General features: G+C 39.5%; 1 protein-coding gene across 4 annotated transcripts in view; it reads left to right on the forward strand.

Moving 5' to 3' along the window:
* LOC145984983 (uncharacterized) overlaps positions 1-24,256 on the forward strand; it is a 382,735-nt gene that overhangs the window by 79,120 nt on the left and 279,359 nt on the right. For 3 of the 4 annotated variants that reach the window (XM_083118457.1, XM_083118455.1, XM_083118456.1), the window contains exon 3: positions 23,188-23,280. In XM_083118457.1, coding sequence (XP_082974583.1) covers positions 23,188-23,280 — 93 coding nt within the window. Of the gene's footprint in view, positions 1-14,481; positions 14,545-23,187; positions 23,281-24,256 lie in introns of those variants that run through there. The other variant, XM_083118458.1, reaches the window with a different exon arrangement.

Genomic DNA, 24,256 nt, shown 5'->3' on the forward strand with positions numbered 1-24,256 from the left:
GTCTCAAAAGACTCTTTAGAAGTTCGTCGGAAAGAAAAAAACATTTTCCATAAGTTTTTGCATGTTACATGAAACATGCATTTCGCATATAAATCCGGGCTCTAGTGATCACTATTATTAATTTTAAATATCATTTTACGGTTTCGGTTCGCTTTATGCGCCGGGATGCTGTCTTCCCTTTCTGTCAACTGACGATAAAGTAGCAATGTCTAATCTAAGATTAGATGTCAGAAATAAGGTGCCAGAAATATTTGTATTTGGGAGGACACCTTTTCCAGCATCCTTGCGACAAGGTACGTGCTTATTCAATTGTAATTGTAACTGTAATTGTGAAAAGTGGAAACATTACAAAACAAGCTGTTTCTGTTACGGACTTCCTCTAACGCAATTTGCCGGGACCTGTTGCATGAAGGCGGCGCCGACCGGCCGACACGATGGCGGTGAACGACTGAAATAACCTCCCTGTAGAAGTTGGGAAAGAAAATGTAAACGAGGTTTTTGCTTTGCTTTGCCCTTCTTCAATTGGAACACTGATTTTGTTTGTGTGTCTGTGTGTAGAGAGAGAGAGAGTGCAAGCAGTAAGAAGCAGGAAGCGAGCGAGGAGAGAGAAAGAGAGAGAAATAATCTAAGAAATATAAAGAGGATGTTAGAGCGAGAGAGACAGAAAAATAGAAAACTGAAGAAATTGAGGGAAAAAGGAAGAGAAAAGAGAGAACGAGAGTTTGATATAGAGGAAGGGAAAGAAAGAGAGAGGAAGGTAGTGAATAAGTGAGAGGTAGAGAGAGAGAGAGAGAGTAGGAAAGAATCTTCTCATTAAAACTACCAAAGCAGAGGCCCACTTGGTATTGTTTTGTCTTAACGTTAGTCAAACCGTTTAATTCCTGATTTTGTCTCGTCTTGCCTTTCCAATTAATTTTGTCAGACATTTCATTTAAACCGTTTGTAAATTTTGTCTCTGCTTTCCTTTGGGTGGGCTCCTGTGTAGCCAAGTGGTTAGCGCTTTCGTCCCTGGTTCGAATCCTGAAATTTCGTTTTTGACCCTGCTTCGTGAGGACTTGATTAATTTTACTTCGCTTCCCGTGCCACTTTTGGCTCATCGCGAAGATGTGGATGAGTGATGATATGATTAAATTGATGAATGGACACCCACAAACATCCATGCCCAGGCCGGGATTCGAACCCGGGACCCCTGGCGTCGTAGCGCGAGCTTCGTGAGGACAATTGGGGAGTTACTTGATAAGAAAAAGTAGGAGGCTCTGGTCTCGAAAGTCAGACTGGCGACGGGACTCGATGCTCTGACCATTCGTCACCAAATGGAAAACCCGGTTGGCACACCATGGAGGTTTTTCAGTTGGGTATTCAGAAATTAATTCCATATGGTATCGTTGATATGTAAGCTATATTCTAAACCTTCATAAAATTTATTTTTCTAGTTTATTTCATTCTAGCATTTAATTCATATAGTTCCCGTTGCTGTTAATAGTGACACTTATACACTTGAAGTTTTGAATTTGTTCCAACTCTTCCTCTCTTGAGTGACGGTGAAAGGACTTTAGTGGAATCGCCCAAGGCAAGGAAGCTAAGCTTTGTTGTAGGCTAAATTTAGAACATTTATCCTTCATAGAATTCAGTTTTTTGGGTGGATTTCGGCATTTATTTGGAATGCGGTAGTCGAGATAGAAATAATAAATTGTTTAATGAGATAAAGCGTTTAGTCTATGCATATATAGAGTAAAGCAAAATTACACTGGGAACAAAATTTTTGTTGCATTGATACCAGCACATGTTCTAACATAATTTGGGTGTGCTGATTTCAAATCTGAGGTTATTTTTTTTTCTCTGTAAGCTCGAGTTTTTTTCAATTCAATCTTTTTAAGTTTTCACCTTTATATCCATTTTTAAAAATTCAGTTAAAGATTTTAAAGTTGGATGCCATCATGGATACCATCTTCGCGAAGATATACAAAATTCATTCACAAACACATGTAAGTGCATCCATCACAACATGCATTACAGTTTGAAAATGCGGCAAGATAAAAGCACATTTTGGAGTATTAAACATGTACTCAATATAGTAAAATATGAGTATGAATTTAAGGCTTTTTTAAAAGAAAATAACATATATGCCAACATATAGACGGAAGGCAATAAGTGAACGCACATAAGTGGTCGGATCCCACTTTAAACAGCAGGTCCAGTCCCGATTAGTCTTTCTACACATAAAGCGGACTTAAAACACACTCAATGAATCAATCAATGGTGTTTTGGTGTATGGTTAGAGTAAATCTAAGCGTCGTTGTCCACTTATCCGCAGTGTAAATACCAATGGGTGTCATTTTTCGCAAAAGTAAAAGTTTCAAATTGCATGATAACTATAGCATGCACGGGAAAACCGCTTTCATATTTGAAATCAGCGTTGAAAAATTACATAGAAACAGTTGGAAAATCAAATGCAACAGAAAATGATAAAAAAATTGTGCCCCTGTGTTATCATTCAAGCAAATCTGACACATTGTTCCATCACATCAATGTATTAAGACTTTATATTATATATCAGAAACACGCAAAACACATGTAGGCCTTCATATATTTATTTTATTACAATTAATAAGTGATTGTTAACAAATTTACAATTTATACTTTGTTTGCAAGACAATTTCCAGCAGATAGATATTTTTTAAGTAAACTTTATGCACAGATAGGCTAATCGGGATTGGATCTACAGTTTAAAGTGAGATCTGAACCACTATGTGCCTCCACCGAGTATCGAACCCAGACCTACTTGATTACAAGGCGACGACACGATCGGGGAGGCCCGACCCTGCAGAAAGTAAAAGTAACTTAGTTAATTTTCAACTACCAGTAACTGTAACTGAATTACTTTTTAAAGTGAGTTATTGTTAGGGTGACCAGACACATAGATTCAAAAAAGAGGACAGAGCATGGTGAAAAAGGAGGACAAAGTCATAAAAAAAGAGGACAACGCAAAAAATGGAAACACATTTTGCCATTACTAATTATTTAATCAATATAAACAAACTACCAACCTTTACTCACAGATAATTCTGTTGATTTTTTCAATAAATTCCTCCTACTTTTAAGCAACAAAAGCAATCTCCTAATCTATTGTTTAACATGACAATCATAACTAAGAATATCTATAGTTTGAAACACAGAATTTTACTTCCCCCCCCCCCCCCCAATTCTTGGATATTTGAATGCGAATGTTACAAGCACTTCACTTTAACCTATTTCCAAAAAGGGAATTTAAATTTTAGGTAGTTTAGATTGTGTCAGGAAATATGATTTTAATGCTACGAACATTTTTGCACTCTAACAGCAGGGGAAAGTGACAGCCACCTTACACTTTACCTCATATTCGTTTCTTCCATCCTCTAAAAGCTGGATATTTTCTTGCAAGATCGTTATTTCATGAAAGTAAATGTGGCTTAATAATAATCAAAATGCTCACTTCATGCTTCTGTATCGCGTATATTTGACTCTGAAGTGAACTGGCCGACCAATGTGTCGGAGTGGTCAGCACACCGCACCACAACGCCAGAGGTCCCGGGTTCGAATCCCAACCTGAGCACGAGTGTGCTTTGCGAGTGCCCCTTCATCAAAATCATCATATCATCGCTCATCCTCATCTTTGCGATTAGCCAAAAGAGGCACAAAAACGAATAAAAATAAACCATATCAATCAATCGAAAATGATATGCTCAGATTACATGGAGAGGGATAACATGATTGTAGCGTTTGCGTTTTGCCCATTTCTACCGTTATGAAAGTCCTTGTTCCTTAGATTCTCGAGACAGCCAGCACCTGGATTAGTCTTTTACGGTCAAAAGTGGATATTTTTTTCCGTCAGGTCCGTAATGAGAAGCAGGTTGTTGGAGGTCCAAGAACCCATATATTCTATTATATTCTTCAATAGAGCCGGAACCTTATTTTTTCTCGCACAATTTAATATTCGATCCAAGTTGCGTATTATTTCATTTCAATACGGAACTTGGATCCTATTTAAACTGATTCGGAAATAAAAGGTTCCTGGACCGAATTAAATTAATTCAGAAGAAAGATTCCTGGATAGCATTTAAATTGTTCCGGAAAAAATGTTCCTAGACTGTATTTAAATTAATTGAGAATAAAGGTTATGGACCGTATTTAAATCCATTCAGAAAAAAGGTTCCTGGACCAAATTGAAATACTTCACAGATAAAAAGGTTCTCTACGGTCCAGAACCCATTTACTCTTGCTGATTTTCTCTCCGGGACCGGAATTGAATTTATTTAAAATTCCTGGACCTTTAACATTAACAACCCTGCTAATGACTAGGAGTGTGCGGAACAGAACTTTTTTTGGTCGGGACGGGAGAGAATCGCGATTTCCGGAACAAGCCGGGAAATTTTCTGGACGGGAAATGTTTAAAAATTTCCCGACGGTGTGGAAATCACGAATTTTACCCCACTCTTTATTATTATTATTATTATTATTATTGCAATTTTCGAAAACTGTCAAGACACTTACAATGCAGAAAACATCAAGAATTAACCACTTTTAAATAACCAGTTGAAAGTTCCTGACTGCGCTGTATCCTGAAAAGTCTGGAAATCATTCCCCGAAGTCTGGATCGGGACGAGAAATTCTTTTTGCCGCTCTCGATATCGGCTTTTCTGGATCTCGCACACCCCCACTAATGACTCAGTTGGGAAAATGGTCGTGTTCAACTCCCAGAATACTTAACTCGCCCGCAAGTGATATGATAATCGTTATGCGTGGAAACATTCTTGATACAGCACAGTCAATGCTATACTCTTTCCAAAAAAGGAGGACATTTACCGATTTCTAAGAAATCCGCCCGGACACCGGACAGACACCTAAAAAGGAGGACATGTCCGGATAAAAGAGAACGTCTGGTCACCCTAGTTATTGTAACTGTAGCTAAGTTACTTTTTTAACCAAGTAACTATAACTGTAACGCAATTACTTTAAAAAGTAACTTTCCGAACACTGATCAATTTAATCTAATTATCATTCCTCATAGTCGCGATTAGCGAAACGTAGCAGAGAATCAACACTAGATAAAAACAACAACAAAAAAGAAGATTGCAAAATATGATCGCACACGGACGGCCTAACGAAACTTTGGAAAATGTTCGTGCTGTCGACGCTCGCACGCGAGAGATTTTAATTGGCTCACGTATAAAAATACATTTCGTGCGTACTTTACCCTACTCCATCGCTCCGCAGAACCTAGGCTGGGGATATCCACTAGTGGGTTGAGGAGAGGTGGAAAAAGGCAATAAATAAAAATCCCAAGGGTTTCTCCGGCGGAGTCCGCAACCAGGTGCGAATTTCATCGCACTGCAGATCAGAGCGGACCGCAAGATTTCCTTCCCTATCCTGCAACGCAGGTCTCCTTACGTATGCATGAGAGCAGGCCAGGGCGAGGGGAAATTGAAAAATTACCAGATTTTGTTCCTTCGCATCCCAAGTGCAAATTACAAGCGCGGTTCAGTCTCGTCTCTGAATGGATTTGATTTCGTCCGCTATATTTTTGACTCGCAGGGCCTCCTCGATGCACAAAGTGAATCCATTTTCTGCATAAATTAATAGCCGAATCAACGTACTCTACTAGAAGTCATAATAAAATTTGCAACATTCTGTCGTTAAAATTTAAGCCTGTCTGTTAATTTACAAAACCAAGGTGCCAACTGTTTTTGTTTTCGTGAGCGCAGGCGCATTCACTTCGTTACTTCTCTGTACTATGGCTAAAATGAAAGTAAAAATAGCATCGGTAACTACTTGTAATGTTAAACACATTCATACACTAGCAAAAATAAAATATTATATGCAAAATGTAGCAATATACTGGAGAAATGACGCTCTAAGACGTTAACATTCGCTGATATTCGACCGAGACCGTTTTTAAAGTGTTAACGTCCATTGCAAAGTTAACAAAACCAATATAATTTTAATGTTTCAGTGTTAATATATTTATGGTGCCTATAACTAAAATATTCAAATTTAAATATGAAAGTTTTTCTTGTCTCAGTGCTGTACGGTAGCGTGTGTGTGTGTGTGTGTGTGTGTGTGTGTGTGTGTGTGTGTATATATATATATATATATATATATATATATATATATATTATATATATATATATATATATATATATATTTTAAATTTTATAAATAATTTAACCTACAAACACGCATCGTATTTGTATAATTAGCACTTTTCAAAGCAGCCTTATCAAAGTAAGGGGTTAATTATTATGGCTCGAAATTTGTCTTACAACAATCACACCATGTGAAATTTGAAGAATGGATTCGAAAATCTTCAGACTTGTTTTCTCTGATGGGCAAACAGCTTAAAAAATGATTTTTTCCAGTGAAAATCTAGGCATTAAGACAACAATATTACAAAATATTTATATTCCCAAGCATTAGCAGCAATTAGGTGGGGAGTGGGGGCAGTTACCCCTTTGTCCCATTTTTTGTCAATTTTTGTTCCCGCACTATGGTTTCTTAATGTTAAGCCTTGTCTACCAAGAGAAAGTAAACTGTTCTTGCCTTCACTTTTGGCACCTAATCGCCGCCACTGTCCCAAACATAATTACAACTCATGCGTGGCTATGTTTCCCTTCTTTTAAGATAAAATATCAACGCAGATAATTAAAATCACTTCATTAAACTGAAGGTTGCCAGCTGAAATATTGCAGCAATACATTGTTACATAATTTTGACAAATGACAGGATGTATATCTCGAAGATAAGTTTATAATCTAGAAAGGACCATTATCAGTGGCAGGGTTTACCTGCTGTGAAGGGGACATGGAGCTTTTGCAATGGTTGCATGCTTATGAAATCAACAGCATAAATGCACATGTGACATGAAAGATTTCAAATAGATGATCTTCCCAGCGAAGCTTCGTTTATCAAAGTTTAGGTAGGATTTGTGTAACCACATTTGCAAAAGACAGTAGTGAACTGATTTTGATCTTTCTCTTGCTTATACTTAACAGTTCACCTTCTTATTCTCGTATCAAAATAAGAGCAGAACACTAGCTTTAACACCATAATATAGAGTTCATTAAATCAAACAACTTTTCTTAAACTTTTTTGTGTTTCACACGTGGTTTCAATGCTATACGAGCTCTCAAAAGGCCAAACTTTTATCCTTGAATGTATTTACAATTACGCAGCACAGGTTCACAATTGACACTAATGGATGGACTACGCACTCGATATAAAAATGAGGCCCATAATGCACTTGGTATGAATGAAGTAACCGCATAGTACAGTACGTAAAGTAAATTTGGTTTATGTAAGTCTTATAATAACCAAAGTCTCGAACACGATCAAGAGTCTCGGACTATAGGTAATTTTTAAAAATATATATTTGCACTAAACTGCAGAAAAAACACCAAATTGCAGAACAAGATAACATAGATTTTGAGAAGAAAATACAATTAAAATTCAGATTCCTAGTTAAAATATGGAACATTAAAGTCAATTAAATATAAAACATGTTCTCATTAAATCTTAAAAAAACAAGCGCACCAGTTAATATAGCCCTGGTGCAAGACACAACATATCCTTGAGCACATGTGAAACTGTTCGTCTGATCCATCACATTATTAGATAACACTTGGAACGCCACTTATCGCTTTCTGTAGTAATCAAGCGATTTCCTAAAAAAAAGATCAACAAAATCCACACGACGAGATTATTGGTTGATATGGTTGCTATATTTGAAGAAGCGATAGATAATGAAGGCTTCAGGATGTGATAGTTACTGCATCTTAGTAGTGATACTGTGAACGTTATGGAGAGAAGAAAATTTTCTATTTCTACTCCGATACTGAGGCAAGTATTTATTCTTTTTTGTGTTTCTTTTTTGTCGGACTAATCTTTACTTTAGCTTTGTAAAAGTAAAGGACTTGTATAGAACATGTTGAAGTGTATTTGCTTTATAATCACTGTACATGTTTTTTTATTCCTTACTGTTTTTGATTCTGACTTTTCGGAATCTTTTAACCACTCTGTTTCTGATCCGACGTTTCAGGAACTTTTAACAACTGTACCTGTTTTTCGAGTCTGACTACCACGCGGGCTCGATTCCAGGGATGGGTGATCTAGGATCGGAATTTTTCCGGACTTGTCCCCGAATAAAGCTGCTCCGGGCTCACCCAGCCTCAAATCAATGGGTACCTGAGGAGGGGAGGGGGACGGTAAAGGCGGCCGGAGCGTGATGCTGATCACACCACCTCCAAAATGGCATAGATCGAGTGTGTGGGGCCCTATACCCACATCCCCTAAATGTGCCATCATAGCACGGTGCTATATGCACGGGAAACTTTACCTTTTAGCTACCTGGTTTTTCATTCCGACGTTTCATGAACTTTGAACTAATGTACCTGTTTTGGGTTCAGACGATTTGTGGAGTTTTAACCAATACTTGTTTTGGATTCAGATGTTTCGGGAACTTTTAATCTACCTGTTTTTGATTCCGACATTTCGGAGACTAGATTTGTCTCTGCGGTCACAGTAGGTTATTATGATCATGCAGTAGTGGTGGATTACCGACCTCTCGCCGAGGATAACTCCTTTCTCTAACTACCGTCCACTATGTTCATTAAATGTTCATCGTTAGTTTTAGAAGTCATTTCTAAGGGTGACCACTTAATTTTAGACGTCTAGTGCTGGCGCCTTTTTCTAATGTTAATTGAAAATTTGTGGCTAGTGTTTTAGTGGTAAGAGGTCGCTTAATTTTAGTCAAGCTGCGTGTTCGTGCTCTTAGAGGTCAAAGGGGAGTGATCCCCTCTGTAGAGTTTGTAGAGAGGAATATCACCTTTATACTCTTATTCTCATTGTCGCTTTATATATAAGTTTTAGATTTATCGATATTGGTAGCTTAATTTTTGACGTCAAGGTCGAGTCTGAAATTTTCTCGTGTTATTTTACGATGCATGTTTTAGACGTTTTAGGACGATCGCTTAATAATTTTAGACGTCTAAAAGGATGGAGGGGTGGGGTGTTTGATTGTAATTTACTCTGGTCTATTTGACTAGGTATTGTTACTTTTGTAAGTCTCGCCCCTTCTGACCTTACCCTTTAAACCACCCATGCTATGCAGTCATGACGGACCAGTGGCGCCAACGTGCTCGTGGAGCTCGAGACCGTCCAATAATTTGTTGTGTTATAATAATTAGAGGAAAGGAGGGGTTATGGAATACAATTTTGTATATGGTAATAATTTCATGAGTATTTATGCAAGACATAATTCTTATATGACAACACAGGTAATATAATGCTGTTTATTATATAGTATCAAGAAGTTCTACAAAAAAACGAACAAGGCAAAAACGACGGGGGTTATGGAATAGGAGGGGTATATCGAATACTATTTACTGCAATTGTCACTATAGGCTAATTTGCAGAAATCGCAAATGTAAAGGTTTGTTTCACAGCGTGAACAAACTTCATGAGCCCACATGTGGCACATAACACATTTTACCCAAGTTTTCCCTCTAACGTCCTCGAAAAATTTGCGGTCGCAGAAGATACAGGTTGCGTCCTCATTGCCAGGTTGGAGGTCCACAGGAACGGTTTCATCATCACTAGAGTCTTGAAGTTCTATTTGATCTGAATCACTAGAACTAGTGGAACTAATGACTTCTACTACCTGTGTGGTCTTTTTACTTTGAAAGTATTTAGTTGTAGTTTTGGTAAGCTTAAGTATTCCATAACCCCTTCCCACGTCCATTTTTAATTTTTAGCGTCTATCACGAAATGACTTGATACAACAGCGAAAATTACTTTTCTTCTCAAACTTTAACATTCCATACCTACACGCTATACCATGTTGTTACACTAATTTGCTATGTGTTTCATATTATCCAATTAGAAAAACATACCTGTAAAACTTCCTCGAACATGCAAAACACCTTTCGGCCCAGGACAGCAACACACAAACAATTATCAGCACAACGCCATACACTGACGTTATAAGCCTTCATCAACGATGTAGTATATACGGCCAGCACAAGAGTGAAGCACACAGCAGAACAATTATAGGGGTATTCCATATACCCCTACCTATTGCATAACCTCCTCCTTTTCTCTAATATTATTATTTAGATGTAAGTAAAGATGCATTGTCGGTGTGCATTAATATCACTATACATGGAAGGGAGGTATTGAGTTTTTTTTGTCAACTTATAACTCAAGTGTAAGTCCAAACAATGTTTTTCTTAGGGAGAATTCACACCGAAGAAACACGCAACACGAAACACGTGTCGCTTGGAAGCCAACACTCAGTAATCAATGCAACCTTTCGAACCGAAGAGACACGGCAAGATGCACGTGTCGCGTGTCGCTTACATGCCTCTCGGACTGTGCAGTTTTCTCAATACCGTGCATCGTGTTGCTTCAGTTTGTTGTTCCCGCATGCGCAGCGAATGCTTCATTCCAACGAGCTGTATTTAGACTCTAGAAGAGAGCCCAACCGGCATTATATTTGAACCTCTAATTTCTTCATATAATAAAATATCGATATGTACAATGTTTTAACATTGTTTTAAGATTTAAACACAACGTTTTTTTCGCTTTATCAAGTTTTTTGATGCAGTTATCGGCTGTAATTTGCCTTCAACATCGTGAAAAGAGGCCATGTTTTGGCCATTTACCTGACTGCTTTTATTTGAAAAAGTCAGCTTATGGAGGCACTTTAGTCCAAAATATATTAGTCAACATGGTAAAGTACTCTAGTGCATTGTTTTTCAACCGCCGGGCCGCGACCCGATACCGTGCCCTTGTATCAACTATACTGAGCACCGAAATGTTCTACTGAAACTGGTTGACAACTAACATAATCCCAATATCATATTTAAGTTTTGAGTTTTCGTTTTTTAAGTCCATTTTATGCACAAATAGACTAATCAGAACTGGATCTGCCCGGTGCCTCCCCGGTTATCGAACCCGGGATCACTTAATTACATGGAGACGACGTTACCACTTTGTCTTCCATATTTTTATATATGTCAACAATCCTACACACGTAATCAAACCAGTAATGTAAGGGGGTGCTCCTTCCACATAGTACACTCAATAGTCAACCTCACTTCCACGTAGTACACCCTGGACTTCAAACTAACGAGGCTCTGGCGACTGGTCCCATGACCAGTATAATTCTGTGTCGTCCTGTGTTTTGTCCTTATGTGTGCTGAGTGCCTCTTAACAGCCTCAGCTTTTAACCAGTCAGAAAATTTTATTATTTTAATATTTTAGTTACGACACGAAATGACAGTTATGTTCGTTTAGTTATGGTAAGAGGCTGGACCCCGTATAAAGTGACGGGTGCAAATTAGCCCAAGTGCTGACGCACCCAAAATTTTAAATTCAAATTCATATATTCAAATTCAAAACGTAATCAAACTATTATTACTATTATGATTATTCTAGAATTTATTTATCAATATTTAATTTCATAGGTACATGTTAATTCATGCATAAAATCTTCAATACTGTAAATGTTTACGAGGAAAATTCTTCGGCTAAGGGCATTGACTTAAAAAGAATACCGTGACATGGTCTCAAGAAGGTTGAGAACCATTTCTCTAGTGTTTAGGTATTCGCTTTATTCAGGCTGAAAAGTCTAGCGTATACAGTTTGAGTTCAGTGCATATTATTTCTCAGTTTTCTCGTGCACAACATGCCTCTCCCAAGTTTCAATAACTTGCACAAATTTTACAACGCGGTTTACATGTAACAATGTCTCTTGTTACGTTATTTTCGGGTGACTAATAAACTGATTAATGCAATTATATCGGTACCATCATGCACACTGAACAAAGAAACCAAGTGTCGCTTGCCGCGTGCACCTTGTCCCTTCGGTGTGAAACACTCGTGTCGCGTGTTGCGTGTTTCTTCGGTGTGAATTCTCCCTTAACCACACTAACCTATTCTAAAAGCAGAGACAGATCTGATTTCCGAAATGTCTGAGGAAAAGTAGTTATGTCATCAAACGTCGGAATCAAAACCAGGTACAATGGGTAAAAGTTCAATACAATTCAATACGAATCATTAACCACTGACCATCTATAAAGAAGAATATATGGATCATATTTGCTACCGTCTCACTTTCTAGTCTGTGCTCGATTAGAGAAATGTTGAAATAGAGCGTTCTAGTTGGTTGATTTGGTTGATTTGTTGTTTTAAGTCCACTTTATGCACAGTAAGGCTAATTGGGACTGGACCTACAGTTTAAAGTGGGATCCGAACCACTTGTGCCTCCACCGGGTATCGAACCCGGGACCCCTTGATTACAAGGCGACGACGCTACCACTGCGCCATCGGGGAGGCCCTAGAGCGTTCTAGGTGGTAGTAGTAGTAACGAGGATTGAATCGTTTTGTCTCGTAAACTTTTTTTGATCTCGTCTTGAGTTTAAATACGAAAAGAAAAAAATAACTATAGAGTTATTATATCAAACTAACACCTTCTTTTACATCACATATAAAATATTTATATAAAAAAATAAAAACTGCCATTATGTCAGGTTGGCTGAGTATGTTACATAGCAAAGCAGCAGGCACGAACTCACGCATTTGCGGCGTTGCCACATCGCTCCAAGCACACATGATTACATTTATATTTCAATTAATTTGTTGGGAGATTTACGGTAATATCTGCAGTGCCTATAATATATATGATACACACTTTGATATTGTTGGAAAGAACGGTGATGCCAACGGTCTATTTCCCTTTGGAGTGAGGGTTAACGCTTGGGCTAGGCAACGCTGCACGTGCAGCGTTGCCACATTGTGTGTGTGTGCAACCAGCGATTCCTCCCTTTGCTCGTTTTGCCTCTCCTATATAATGTGACACCAGAGCATTTCTGCCCGGACGCCTTAATTCGCTCAGGTTCTGTGCTAAATCCGAACCAGATGAGACTCGAGAGTGCTAATATTCTGTCTCATTTCAATGGAGTCTTCCGAGTTTTCAATCATGTCTTGAATTTCAAGGGCGAGATATGCCTCGCCTAACAACAATTGTATATTTTAAATAAGTACTCTTTTTCTGTAGGTTTTCATGTGTATGATTCACGCTGGGTAAGTTTTTCTTTTAACACTTTGGAATACTATCTTTGTCTCCATTGTTCGAGATTTTGTGTCACTTCATGGGTGGACTTGTGTATTGCGATCCGCACACTGACCAATGCTGATTAAGAACTCTGTATAATGTCTTTTAAGCATTCCGAGGGTGAATTCTTTGCCACTCACAATCTGAAATATATATCCCTTACCTCTCGTTGTGAATATGGTAATTATACTTCACAACCAGTCAGCGTATGGTTTATTATGCGGCCGTCATCGGTCACCTTCGCTCCCAATTTGAATCTCGAGCCGGATACACCCCATGTTGCCATCCCTATTATAAGATAGGGTTTCCTCCCTTGTGCAGTCGTAAACGCGAGGGTTACCGAAGTGTCTTGTTACGAGTGTACCCCGCAAGAGCACGGGGGAAATTAGCGGCCGAAGGACCTTCACTGCAAGAAGGAAGAGGTATTATTACACTTGGCAACGTTGCTACAAGGCACGAGTTGTAGTTACGAGTAGCCTGCTTTGCAATTTACATTGTATCTCCTGTAGCAGACACTCTCTCGATGACGGTTGGCAAATAAAAATAGCTCCCAAGGACAACCGACAATAGACAATGCAGACGGTATGAGGTTTAAGTCTCCTTGCAAAGGAAATAGCTCTAGTTGGCAGAGAACAAAACAAAACACGTGCTGTTTCAGCGTTCTTGCCAATGTATGATCACTACGAGCAGACCGGACGTACCAGCAATAATTTCAACTTATAGCCTAAAGACAAGCCAGGCTAACTCTCGGCGCGGTTTCGCCTTTCTGGCAGTGACTTACTGTTGCCGCGTTTACTTTTGGTCAAACAGCCAATTAGGCCTACTACTTGGGCAAGAAGCGCCAACATTAAAATCCCTCCTCCCCGAAGCAGCCAGCAGGGAAACAGGATTTTGTTAACGTAACCCTTCTGCGCTTTGAATGGATGCCGGAAGATACCTTGACTCTGGAATAGCTGGCGTTATTTGTGGCCCCTATATTATGAAAGAAGAGGTATCGACGTCTGATTGGCTGTTCCGTGCGTCTGCAGTGACGTATGAGAGGCACATCCCACAGGGCCAATCACCTCTCTTCATCCATAAATTAAGGTTACACAGCCTATAGCTGCGTGCGACCAAAGCTGTAAAGGATATCCCGCTCTGGAAAGAACACCCGCGCCGGTATGACAGCTTGAAGGCGTAGGTTGATGGTTGGTTGTAGGTAGAAATAAATACTGTTGTGCATGCAGTCGTTTTTAAATGGTAGATACGTTGTTGTTGATGTGGAAGTAGTGGTAAACCGGTTGTCAGTAGCTTTTATCTGTTATTTATAACAATTCTCTTATCTCTCCACCTAGGCCCCATTGTAACCGGAAAGTAACATAGTTTGCTGGGTTGTCGAGAGCTCTGGCTATGTCAAGGTAGAGTGTACGCATGATAGCCGTTCTTTTGTTTCCTCTATCTCTAGTTCAGTGTTTAGGGAAGGCACTAGGCGACACGTTAGCGTACCTGCACCTCACGCACGTCACTTTGAATTGCGGTAGTACGTTAGAAACTTTTCTTCTACTTTTGATGTTCATTGTACTGGTCTGTGTTGTGATGATGTAGCTTTCAGATCCACACCTCGCAGCACTTGCATTGCGCATGCGTTATTTTTCGCACGTTCATGTGTAGTAATTTTACTATATATATATCCGTATGTTTCTCTGGCTCCACCACCAATAGCTGGTCAGCATGATTAGGGTACATTGGCGTAGCCAGAGCACGGGAACGTGTGCATTATGCAAATCATAATGTTAAGGTGGTTTTACACGTAATGAGTTTCTCACATGCTTCTTCATATGAATTTCACCGTGGGGAACTGACCGAATGCTGCTCCTGTTAAATGCATGAACTTCTACATCTTTTCGTCGCCTCGTTGGGTGTGGGGAGTGTGTCGATTTTGCGCATGTGTAGTCTGGTAAAACGACTGCAAAATGAGAGAGCTATTAGACGCGCTGCTTCCCCCATGAGCCTCCCCAACACATAAAACCGACTGTACAGGGTGGTGCAAAAGTAGGTAGACAGTAATATTTCTTATAGTGTAGAAGGTTTCTCTCCACTTCTGGCGCATTGTTTCTGCATTTTCATATTTCCAGTAATTATTCAGGATGCACTTTCTGTCTCGGACTGTCAGGTTGCCCACCATTACGAATCACCAACCTGTAAAATACAAAAGAGTGACTGCCAATCTACTTTTGCACCACCCTGTACATTTGCAAGTTGGCATGGACATATCCACGTTGGTTTAGCTCTGCTTGCACCACATTGTTTTGTTATGTGGAGTTATCGTCACGTTTAATCCCCCCTTCTATTACATTAGAATCTACATTCCAGAAAAGAACTACAGTACAATACAATTTATCTAATTAAGAATCAACGACAAAGTATTAGCCTCATGAAAATTCATATATTGAAAATTTCTCGATTTGCAACATCAGATGTCAGCGCCAGCTAAAATTTTTGTGTATTTCTGTTAAGTTAAAAGGACCTAGGTTCGGTGCAACGAAATAAGGCGTCTGGTATAAATTGCTCTGTTGTCACATAGTGCCGACCTACCTGCTCGTATGTGGATTTGTTCTGAGGTTTGTGACAATGCATGTTCAAGTTCTGTAGTCTGTCTTTGTAATGTGCGTGGCACAAATGAAGTATCAATATTTGTTAGAAAGATCAGGGATAACAACGGCCTGTTTCATTTTGGCGGGAAAGAGGATTAACCCTTGGATTAGGCACCGCTTCATGGTGAACGTTGCCACATCGTGTTCAGGAACTAATGGTTCTTAGCTTTTACTGTCTGTCTTTCCCATACGTGACACCAGCGCATTCTTGCCCAGGAGTCTCATTTCGTGACCAGTGGTATAGTTGCAGAAGCACAATTGATGTTCGAATGTCGTGAGGAATTTGTCAGTTGTGTGCGTCCATGCCAGCCAATTCCACAAAACTACAGATACTATAATAGTAGTTGAAGGTATTGACAAAGACAAATGTTTTTGAGAGGTCTCTGGTAGCTATTTATGGAAGGGCATAAACTAAAGTCAGGTAAGGAACAACATGAATCATCAATTGTGAGGTTTTCATTATGAATTTTGAATACCTTTGCTCACTTTATAGATGAAAGGAACACATTATATGATTAAAAATATCTTCATACATTAAATGAAACTGTAAATGGTCGCGAAGGGACTCCATAAGTCTCATAGTTCCGATTTTATTGTTCTCACTGGCAGAGTCCAACCAAGATGATTCTTGTCTCATTTCGCATTGTGTCTTTCATTCCACAAAATTTCATCTCTAAAGTTTTAATATTTTCTTAGATATTGATGCGTCACTTGATTTCTATTGTCGTCGCCCCTCATACGAAGATTGGCTGAACGTGATAATGTTCGTTGCATTAAGCTAGTTTTCGATGGATTCTTCATCTCTCAAATTCTATCTTTGTGCCTCTAGTAGTTTGCGAGTTACTGACGAAATTTGGAGAATTGCACTTGCCACTCGGGAAACTGGTTGAAATTGTTCCTTTGTCTTGCCACTCAGGAAGCCTGTTAAATTTTTCCTTTGTCTTGCCACTCAGGAAGCCTGTTCAAATTGTTCCTTTGCATTGCCGCTCAGGAAAACCTGTTCAAATTGTTCCTTTGCATTGCCACTCAGGAAGCCTGTTCAAATTGTTCCTTTGCATTGCCACTCAGGAAGCCTGTTCAAATTGTTCCTTTGTCTTTCCACTCAGGAATCCTGTTCAAATTGTTCCTTTGTCTTTCCACTCAGGAAGCCTGTTCAAATTGTTCCTTTGTCTTTCCACTCAGGAAGCCTGTTCAAATTGTTCCTTTGTCTTGCCACTCAGGAAGCCGGTTCAGATTATTCCTTTGTCTTGCCACTCAGGAAGCCTGTTCAAATTGTTCCTTTGCATTGCCACTCAGGAAGCCTGTTCAAATTGTTCCTTTGTCTTGCCACTCGTAAGACTGGGTCAGTTTGTTTCATTTTGCCCTGATAGGCGGATATGGAATTTGCTAAGGACTCGATACACACGTATATATCATACATAGCTTGGCTCAAAATATAGGAAAACAATTTAACCGAGATTGCGAAGAAATTTTTCTCTTGTCTAGCGTAGCATTCACCAGAATTAGAATGTAGATCAGTGCTCGAAGTGTGTGTGTATGGGGGAAGGGAGACGCCGGGGGGATTATATTGTGCGTAATGCATCTCCTAAGCTAGGATCATTTGCATAAGCACCCTCCCACTTGAACCTAATGGGTAACTATTTGGTTCCATAGAAGCACCTCCCTCACCCATCCATCTCCAAACTCAACCAGGCATCCTTCCAGCTATAATTTCCACTTCGAACATTGATACATGCTTGAATGAACTTACATGGCTTCCTTTACTACAAAACATTATTTGAAATTGAAATATGCAGCATTCGCGGCGTATTGACTAACATAGCCAAGCTGGAGTGCATTTTTATCTAATTAAAGGCTTTCCAAGGATAGTTCAATGAACGTTAACATGTACATATATGTATGGGGGGGGGTGTATTTGTGTAAGAAATTAAGTTCATACTGTTAAAGTTCTAATACATTATAAACGTCAACTCTCTCTTTTTTTAATATCCTGGATAGACCCACCTACTACGTCTTGCGTTTTTCTATTCATCCTGTGTAAAGGCAACCCTGCACAATTATTATCCGGATTGTAAATTGTGCACGTGTATAGATTTGAAATAATAAAAGTTCTATAACCAATATGTGCCGTTCGGAGGGAACAAGCAAGGTACTACATGGGAATCGCGTAGCATAATTTCTGAATTAGGGAAATCTTGTACACAGGAGGCAGATTGAGACGAAGGAGGATCAACACTTTGAGTATATATTCATCTCCTCCCTTCTAGGAATCTTTATAAAATTTGCGAAATATATATCCTTCCATTACACATGCACATGGAGGATTGTTAGTTCATTCGATAGATAAGCAAGATTACCATGTTAACATTGTGTACAACTTTCCCAAAGAGCGCTTTTGAAAGCCGTGTAATAATAATAGCTTTATTCGGAGACTGTGATAGGTGATGTTTATTAGCAACGATAAGTGCAATAATTTGCAGCGATTTTTCTTTATATAAAATGAAAAAAAAAGAAACAGACAAGATGGGTCAGCTATTGGTTTCATCAAAATCCTATGCACTTTGTCTCTTTTCTGCCAGTTTTGGTTAATTCCAAATACTATGATATAATGCCGTAGAATACTGTATTTTTTTTTTATTAAAATGGTTAGAGGTATTTAGAAACTTAATGTTTGAGAGGACCTCCTGGCAGAGGAAATCGGTGGGGTAGAGAAGAATTTTAGCTGGTATCGTGAGTGGTAAGGATATGGAACAATTTGAATCTGTTTGCTGGATGGCAAGAATCGAACAGTTTGAATCGGTTTGCTGGGTGGCAAGAATCGAACAGTTTGAATCGGTTTGCTGGGTGGCAAGAATCGATCAGTTTGAATCTGTTTGCTGGGTGGCAAGAATCGATCAGTTTGAATCGGTTTGATGGGTGGCAAGAATCGATCAGTTTGAATCGGTTTGCTGGGTGGCAAGAATCGATGAGTTTGAATCGGTTTGGTGGGTGGCAAGAATCGATGAGTTTGAATCGGTTTGCTGGGTGGCAAGGATCGATCAGTTTGAATCGGTTTGCTGAGTGGCAAGGATCGAACAGTTTGAATCGGTTTGCTGAGTGGCAAGGATCGAACAGTTTGAATCGGTTTGCTGAGTGGCAAGGATCGAACAGTTTGAATCGGTTTGCTGAGTGGCAAGAATCGAACAGTTTGAATCGGTTTTCTGAGTGGCAAGGAAATGAAACAGTTTGAATCGGTTTTCTGAGTGGCAAGAAATGTGGCAAGTGACCCTCCCTTTTTTGTCTGAAACTACTGGAACAGTGAAGATCAATTTTTTGGAATGAAATACTTTGCGAACCTAGATTAGTGCGATAAAAAGTATTGATCCGTCTGTCTGTCCGGTACAGAAAACACGCCACTATGAAACCGAAAGATATAAAAATGGTTATGAGTGACATCAAGTACTCTTTCATTCTTTTAAGCGTTACGTTACGTTTTCAGTATGTGAAAATTACCAAACGTAAAAATGTTTATGAAATTTGCGAAATATACATATCTTTCCATTAACAAAACACTATAGCTGGGTGCCCGCGAGCGAAGCGACAGGCGTTGTGGAAAATGCATATAATTAAGTGTAAGCTCGACCACTCCTGCGCTTCGCCTTGCTTCCGCCATAGTGGGCGCTCAGGGTATGGCATATGCAGGATCGTAGGTAAGAAAAGAATGTTAGAGGTAAAATTACCCCGTGCACATTGCACTACGTCATGAAGACATATGGAGCTACAGCCCCATACATCCTGCATGCATGTCGGCCATTTTGTGGTGGTTATAATCACCACCCTCCGGCCACATTTGCCATTTTTGTAGAATTAAAAATAATGGATATTGTAATGGATATTACTAGTGTTATTATCCCTCCTAATTTATTTGGGATTGATCGTAGAATGGCATATGCAAATAGGAAAGCTGCATATGGAAAAACCACACTCCCAGGCTCATATGGAGCATAAACTAATTGCTAAAGAATTAAATGGTGAAAACCACAAAGACTAAAGACATTAGCAACAAAGAGGCCCACTTGTAAATACAAAGGTACAGGACACAAAGGACGAAAGGAAATTTTGAATTGATCAGTGGGAATATATTTTTCGAGTGGAAAAGAAAGCTCGTGCATGGACAAAACGACCGTAGGGTTTAGGACTTTGGTGGTGAAGTAATGTACCCCTGTACCCATTTTCCTATATGGCTGAAAACAAAAGTCTACATTTTAATACAAAAGCATTTTATTGACAGAATTTACAGTACTGCTGAAAGTCCTCTAGAATAGAACACACACTCAGTACATTTCAATGTGGTGGAATGGTAAGTCTAGGCATGACACCCACCTCTCTTGGGTAGACCAGAACACATGCTCCGACATAGCTGGCATGATCTCCCCTGTTGCTGCAGATATTCGCTGTGCCAGTTGCTCTATGGTGTTGATCTTTACTTGGTACATTCTAGACTTAATGCAACTCCAGACAAAAAAGTCTAGGAGAGTCAGGTCTGAGAGTGAACCGGCGAAGGTCTTGGTGAGCCACGGCCGATCCATCTGTCGAAAAGGTGTCAGTGATGTAGTCCCGAACGATTCTGGCTAAATGAGGTGGTGCACCATCTTGCTGGAAAACAAGTTTCTTTTATTCCATCCTGAAAATAATTCATTAGAGACTTTTGAATCACCCTGTATAATTCACCTCAGTTCCTTTGAAGTACGGACGTAAATATTTACGAACCTCTCGTTTGAAATCATGAAACGAATTTGCTCTAGCCCTGCAGTCGGAAATAAAGATATTATCCTATATTTTGGTTAGTGTGCGTGTCCAATAACAACAAGGTAAAATTGTGGGTTATTCGGATCAATGAAACCCGGAATTCGTGCGGTTAAAATAGCGGGACAGCTGGAGGCCGTTTAGCACGCGACGGACACTCGTCTAATCTAAAATGCAGACCTGTTACAAGGCTTGGGACGATTTTTCCCCTTGCATGACCTTGGCAAATGATCTTGATAGTTCTTTCGATAGATAAGCAAGATTACATTAACATTGTGTACAACTTTCCCAAAGTGCGCTTTTCGAAGTCTTGTAATAATAATAGCTTTTTTCGGGGACGATGGTAGGTTTTGTTTGTTGGCGACAATAAGTACAGTATTTTGGAGTGATTTTCCTTAATAAAAAAACAACAGTCAACACTGTAGCTATTGGTTTCATCAAAATACTATGCACCAATTGAAAGTCGATGTAAGCTTTTCTACCTCTCGGCTTAAACGCGGCGATGGATGAAGAACAGCTGAAATTCATGATAGGAAAACACATGTTGTGACCAGGGTTGGAACAGGAAATATCTAGCTTCGCAGCACGTTACACTGACCACCAACACGAAATCAGGTAGAAGTCGAAACTCCAACGTAATATATTTGCATAGCCAATCCCTTACGACGAACAGAATGAGCTAAGGAACTTTCTTAAACATCGTAGAATGGTTAGCTAAATTCTTAATTGCATAAGTGCGAAACAAGTATTCCAAATTTACAATCTTGGTACAGCAGTCATATAAGTTAACTTTTCTCCAAAATGGTTTCGTCTGAAAATTAAATGTTTCAGATGATCTCCCAGCAGAGGAAATCTTGCAAAAATGAACAATTTGAGTCTGTATCGTGAGTGGCAAGAAAAAGGGAACAGTTTAAACTGCTTTTCCCGAGTGGCAAAAAAAACAAAAAAAACAGCGCCACTCTCTTATTACTCTGAAACTACTAGAATCGTAAAGATGTTTTTTTTTTTTGGAATTAAAGACTTTGCGAATACTAGCTTAGTGTGATAAGAAGTATTGATTCGTCGATCTGTCCTTGACAGAAAACCTGGTACTGTTAATTTCTAAAAATTTATGAAACCTATAGACATAAAAATGGTATGATGTGACATAAAGTACTTTTCCATTCTTTTGGGTGTTCGGTTTTAACTACGTATGTGAAAGTTACCAAGCATTGACGCAAGTAGGCGTGGTACAAAGGCGACATCGACATCATAATCAGCCAAGAAGCCATTTTTTTAAAAAATTTATCTCATAATAGTAGTGTTCCTTTTTTATTCGGTATTATTATGACTACCGACAATAATTTTCTGATTTAATCTACCTACAATCACTGAGACGAGATCTAGGGTCCAATTGAAAACTTTACCTATTCCTACAAGCCGGCCTCCGTGGCGGAGTGGTTAGCACATCGCTCTACGACGCCAGGGGTCCCGTGTTCGAATCCTGGCCTGGGCATGGATGTTTGAGTGTCCATTCATCAAATTCATCATATCATCACGCATACCCATCTTTGGAAATTAGCCAAAAGTGTCAACAAAGCGAAGTAAAATAAAGCATATCAATCAACCTATTCCCACAAGAAAAATGGGAGTGAAAGTGGAGGTCGTATTTGAGCAACCATTTCGAAGTAATCTGAAGAATCAGAAATGTTAATTTAGATCATCCCTTGTCTATTCTATCATTACGTTTTGAGAAAACACCTCTTCTTTTTCACAATTTTTTTTTGCTGGTAGCGGAGATCGAACCTAGACTGACGTGTGATGATTTTGCTACGAATCCTGGTCGCTAACCATCTACTCCAAGGCGTTCCATCCAAATTCTGTATCACCACTTCAGTTACTATTTCTATTATCTGAGAAGGTTGAGGCAATATTTGAAGACATAAAGGTCAAATATGTTTTCCCTTTCCTCCGAAAAATATGTTAAATAGAACAAAAGCTAATGTAAAATTACAAGGGACTTCGTGTAGTAGTTGGATACCTCACGGATTTGTAGTAAAAGGCCAGGTCAGTCGTAGGTTCGGTCTCCGTCACCGGCAAAGAAAGAGGCGATGCTCTCTCCGAACGTAGTGTTATAGGTGAAAGCAATAGACGGGCTAGACAGTAGATAATGTACAGCCAACGGCATAATAGGCAAATTGTCCATCGATAATTTCATTATTTTTAATCTACATTCTGTGTTGTTTAAAGGAATGGAAATCTGTTGATTCGAAGCAAATATTATTGACGTTTTTATTTCATGATCATCACATTGTGGAAAACAAACTGAATGAAAATTGTGACAATTATCCTACTATTTCTTTTGCCGTTGGGTGTACAATTAACAGTGTATGCTGAAATTTACCCGATAATTCTCCCAAATGTCTTGCGTAGAGATTAATATAGAGGCAAGAAATAATTTGCTAGAAGTGTTAAGATTGGGGCCCCAGTATGAGCACACAAGAATGAGCTCGTACAAAACCAATTTTATACGACTTTTTCTTTGTGTTTGAAAGAAGGTGTATGTATTCCTGTTGGAAATCCTTATATGAATAAGTCCTTTCACCAAGTGATAAATCTCAAATGCATTTTCTTCTGTTACAGGCCGAGAGCCCCGTTGGTGATCGAAGACCCTCCTTCGAGTGACGACAACGAAGATGACGATATATCGGTCCTCGATCAGTCGCTGCTAAATGGGTGAGTACCATGATTTCGACGACAACATTTTTATTCCCTCATTTATTGTGCGTTTAGCTGTACAGAACAGCCGGGGAGAACAGCTACACTCTGTTCCAGATGTCTGTGTAGCAAGCGACGAGAACAAGTCCTCTGCGCATTTATTGAGTCGAGACTACTCGACCAATGAGATGGTGAATGCGTGGAGGTAAAACGCGGCTGCAACTACCATCTGTTTGCAGCAGCGCGCACTGCTTCGGTCTGCACACTTGCTTTCTCACCTCCCGTCCGCGGTGTTGCAAATAGCAGCTGCGTGCGCAAACAAAGAGGTAACAGTTGACAATCAATTTTCAACTCTCGAGAACGGATTTACAACCCTGAACATATTCAACCATACGAAAACAAGTCTCTGCGCAAGTAGTGATGCGAGACGGCTCCACCAATGAACTCACGAGAGGGAATGGGATTGCATAGAAGGGGAAGCAACTGCAGTTACTGCTTCACTTTGCCCACTATATTTCTTCCTCCCCCTCCTATTCTCTGCCGCCGTGCGCGGCCTTGCTCCAGAGATAGTGGGGACAGAGTATACGTTTCAACGTTCACAGTTGCCATTTATTTACTATTAAATTTTGCAAATACTGCGACACTACGTCTCACCTCGTCTCGATTTTTACATACTTCTATAAATCTCGTCTCGAAGTTCGAGACGAGACTACGACTACCACCCTCAACGATAATTTTAAAAAATCGAGAACGTAGCCAGACCTTTCGAGACTTTTCAAGACGAGACCGGGAGCAAGACATGCTTCTTCATTCACGAGACGCGACGACACTGTGCTTAGACTCCTACTGTCTCAGTCGGTGCTATCCCTGGATGAGAAAAACTTTTTGGTTTGGTTTCTCTTGAGTTGATGTTTTAAGTCCACTTTGTGCACAGTAAGGCTAATCGGGACTGGACCTACAATTTAAAGTGGAATCCGAACCACTATGTGCCTCC

The sequence above is a fragment of the Lepisma saccharinum genome, chromosome 3, assembly GCF_977018435.1.
Source record: "Lepisma saccharinum chromosome 3, izLepSacc3.1, whole genome shotgun sequence".
Taxonomy (NCBI): Eukaryota; Metazoa; Arthropoda; class Insecta; order Zygentoma; family Lepismatidae; genus Lepisma; species Lepisma saccharinum.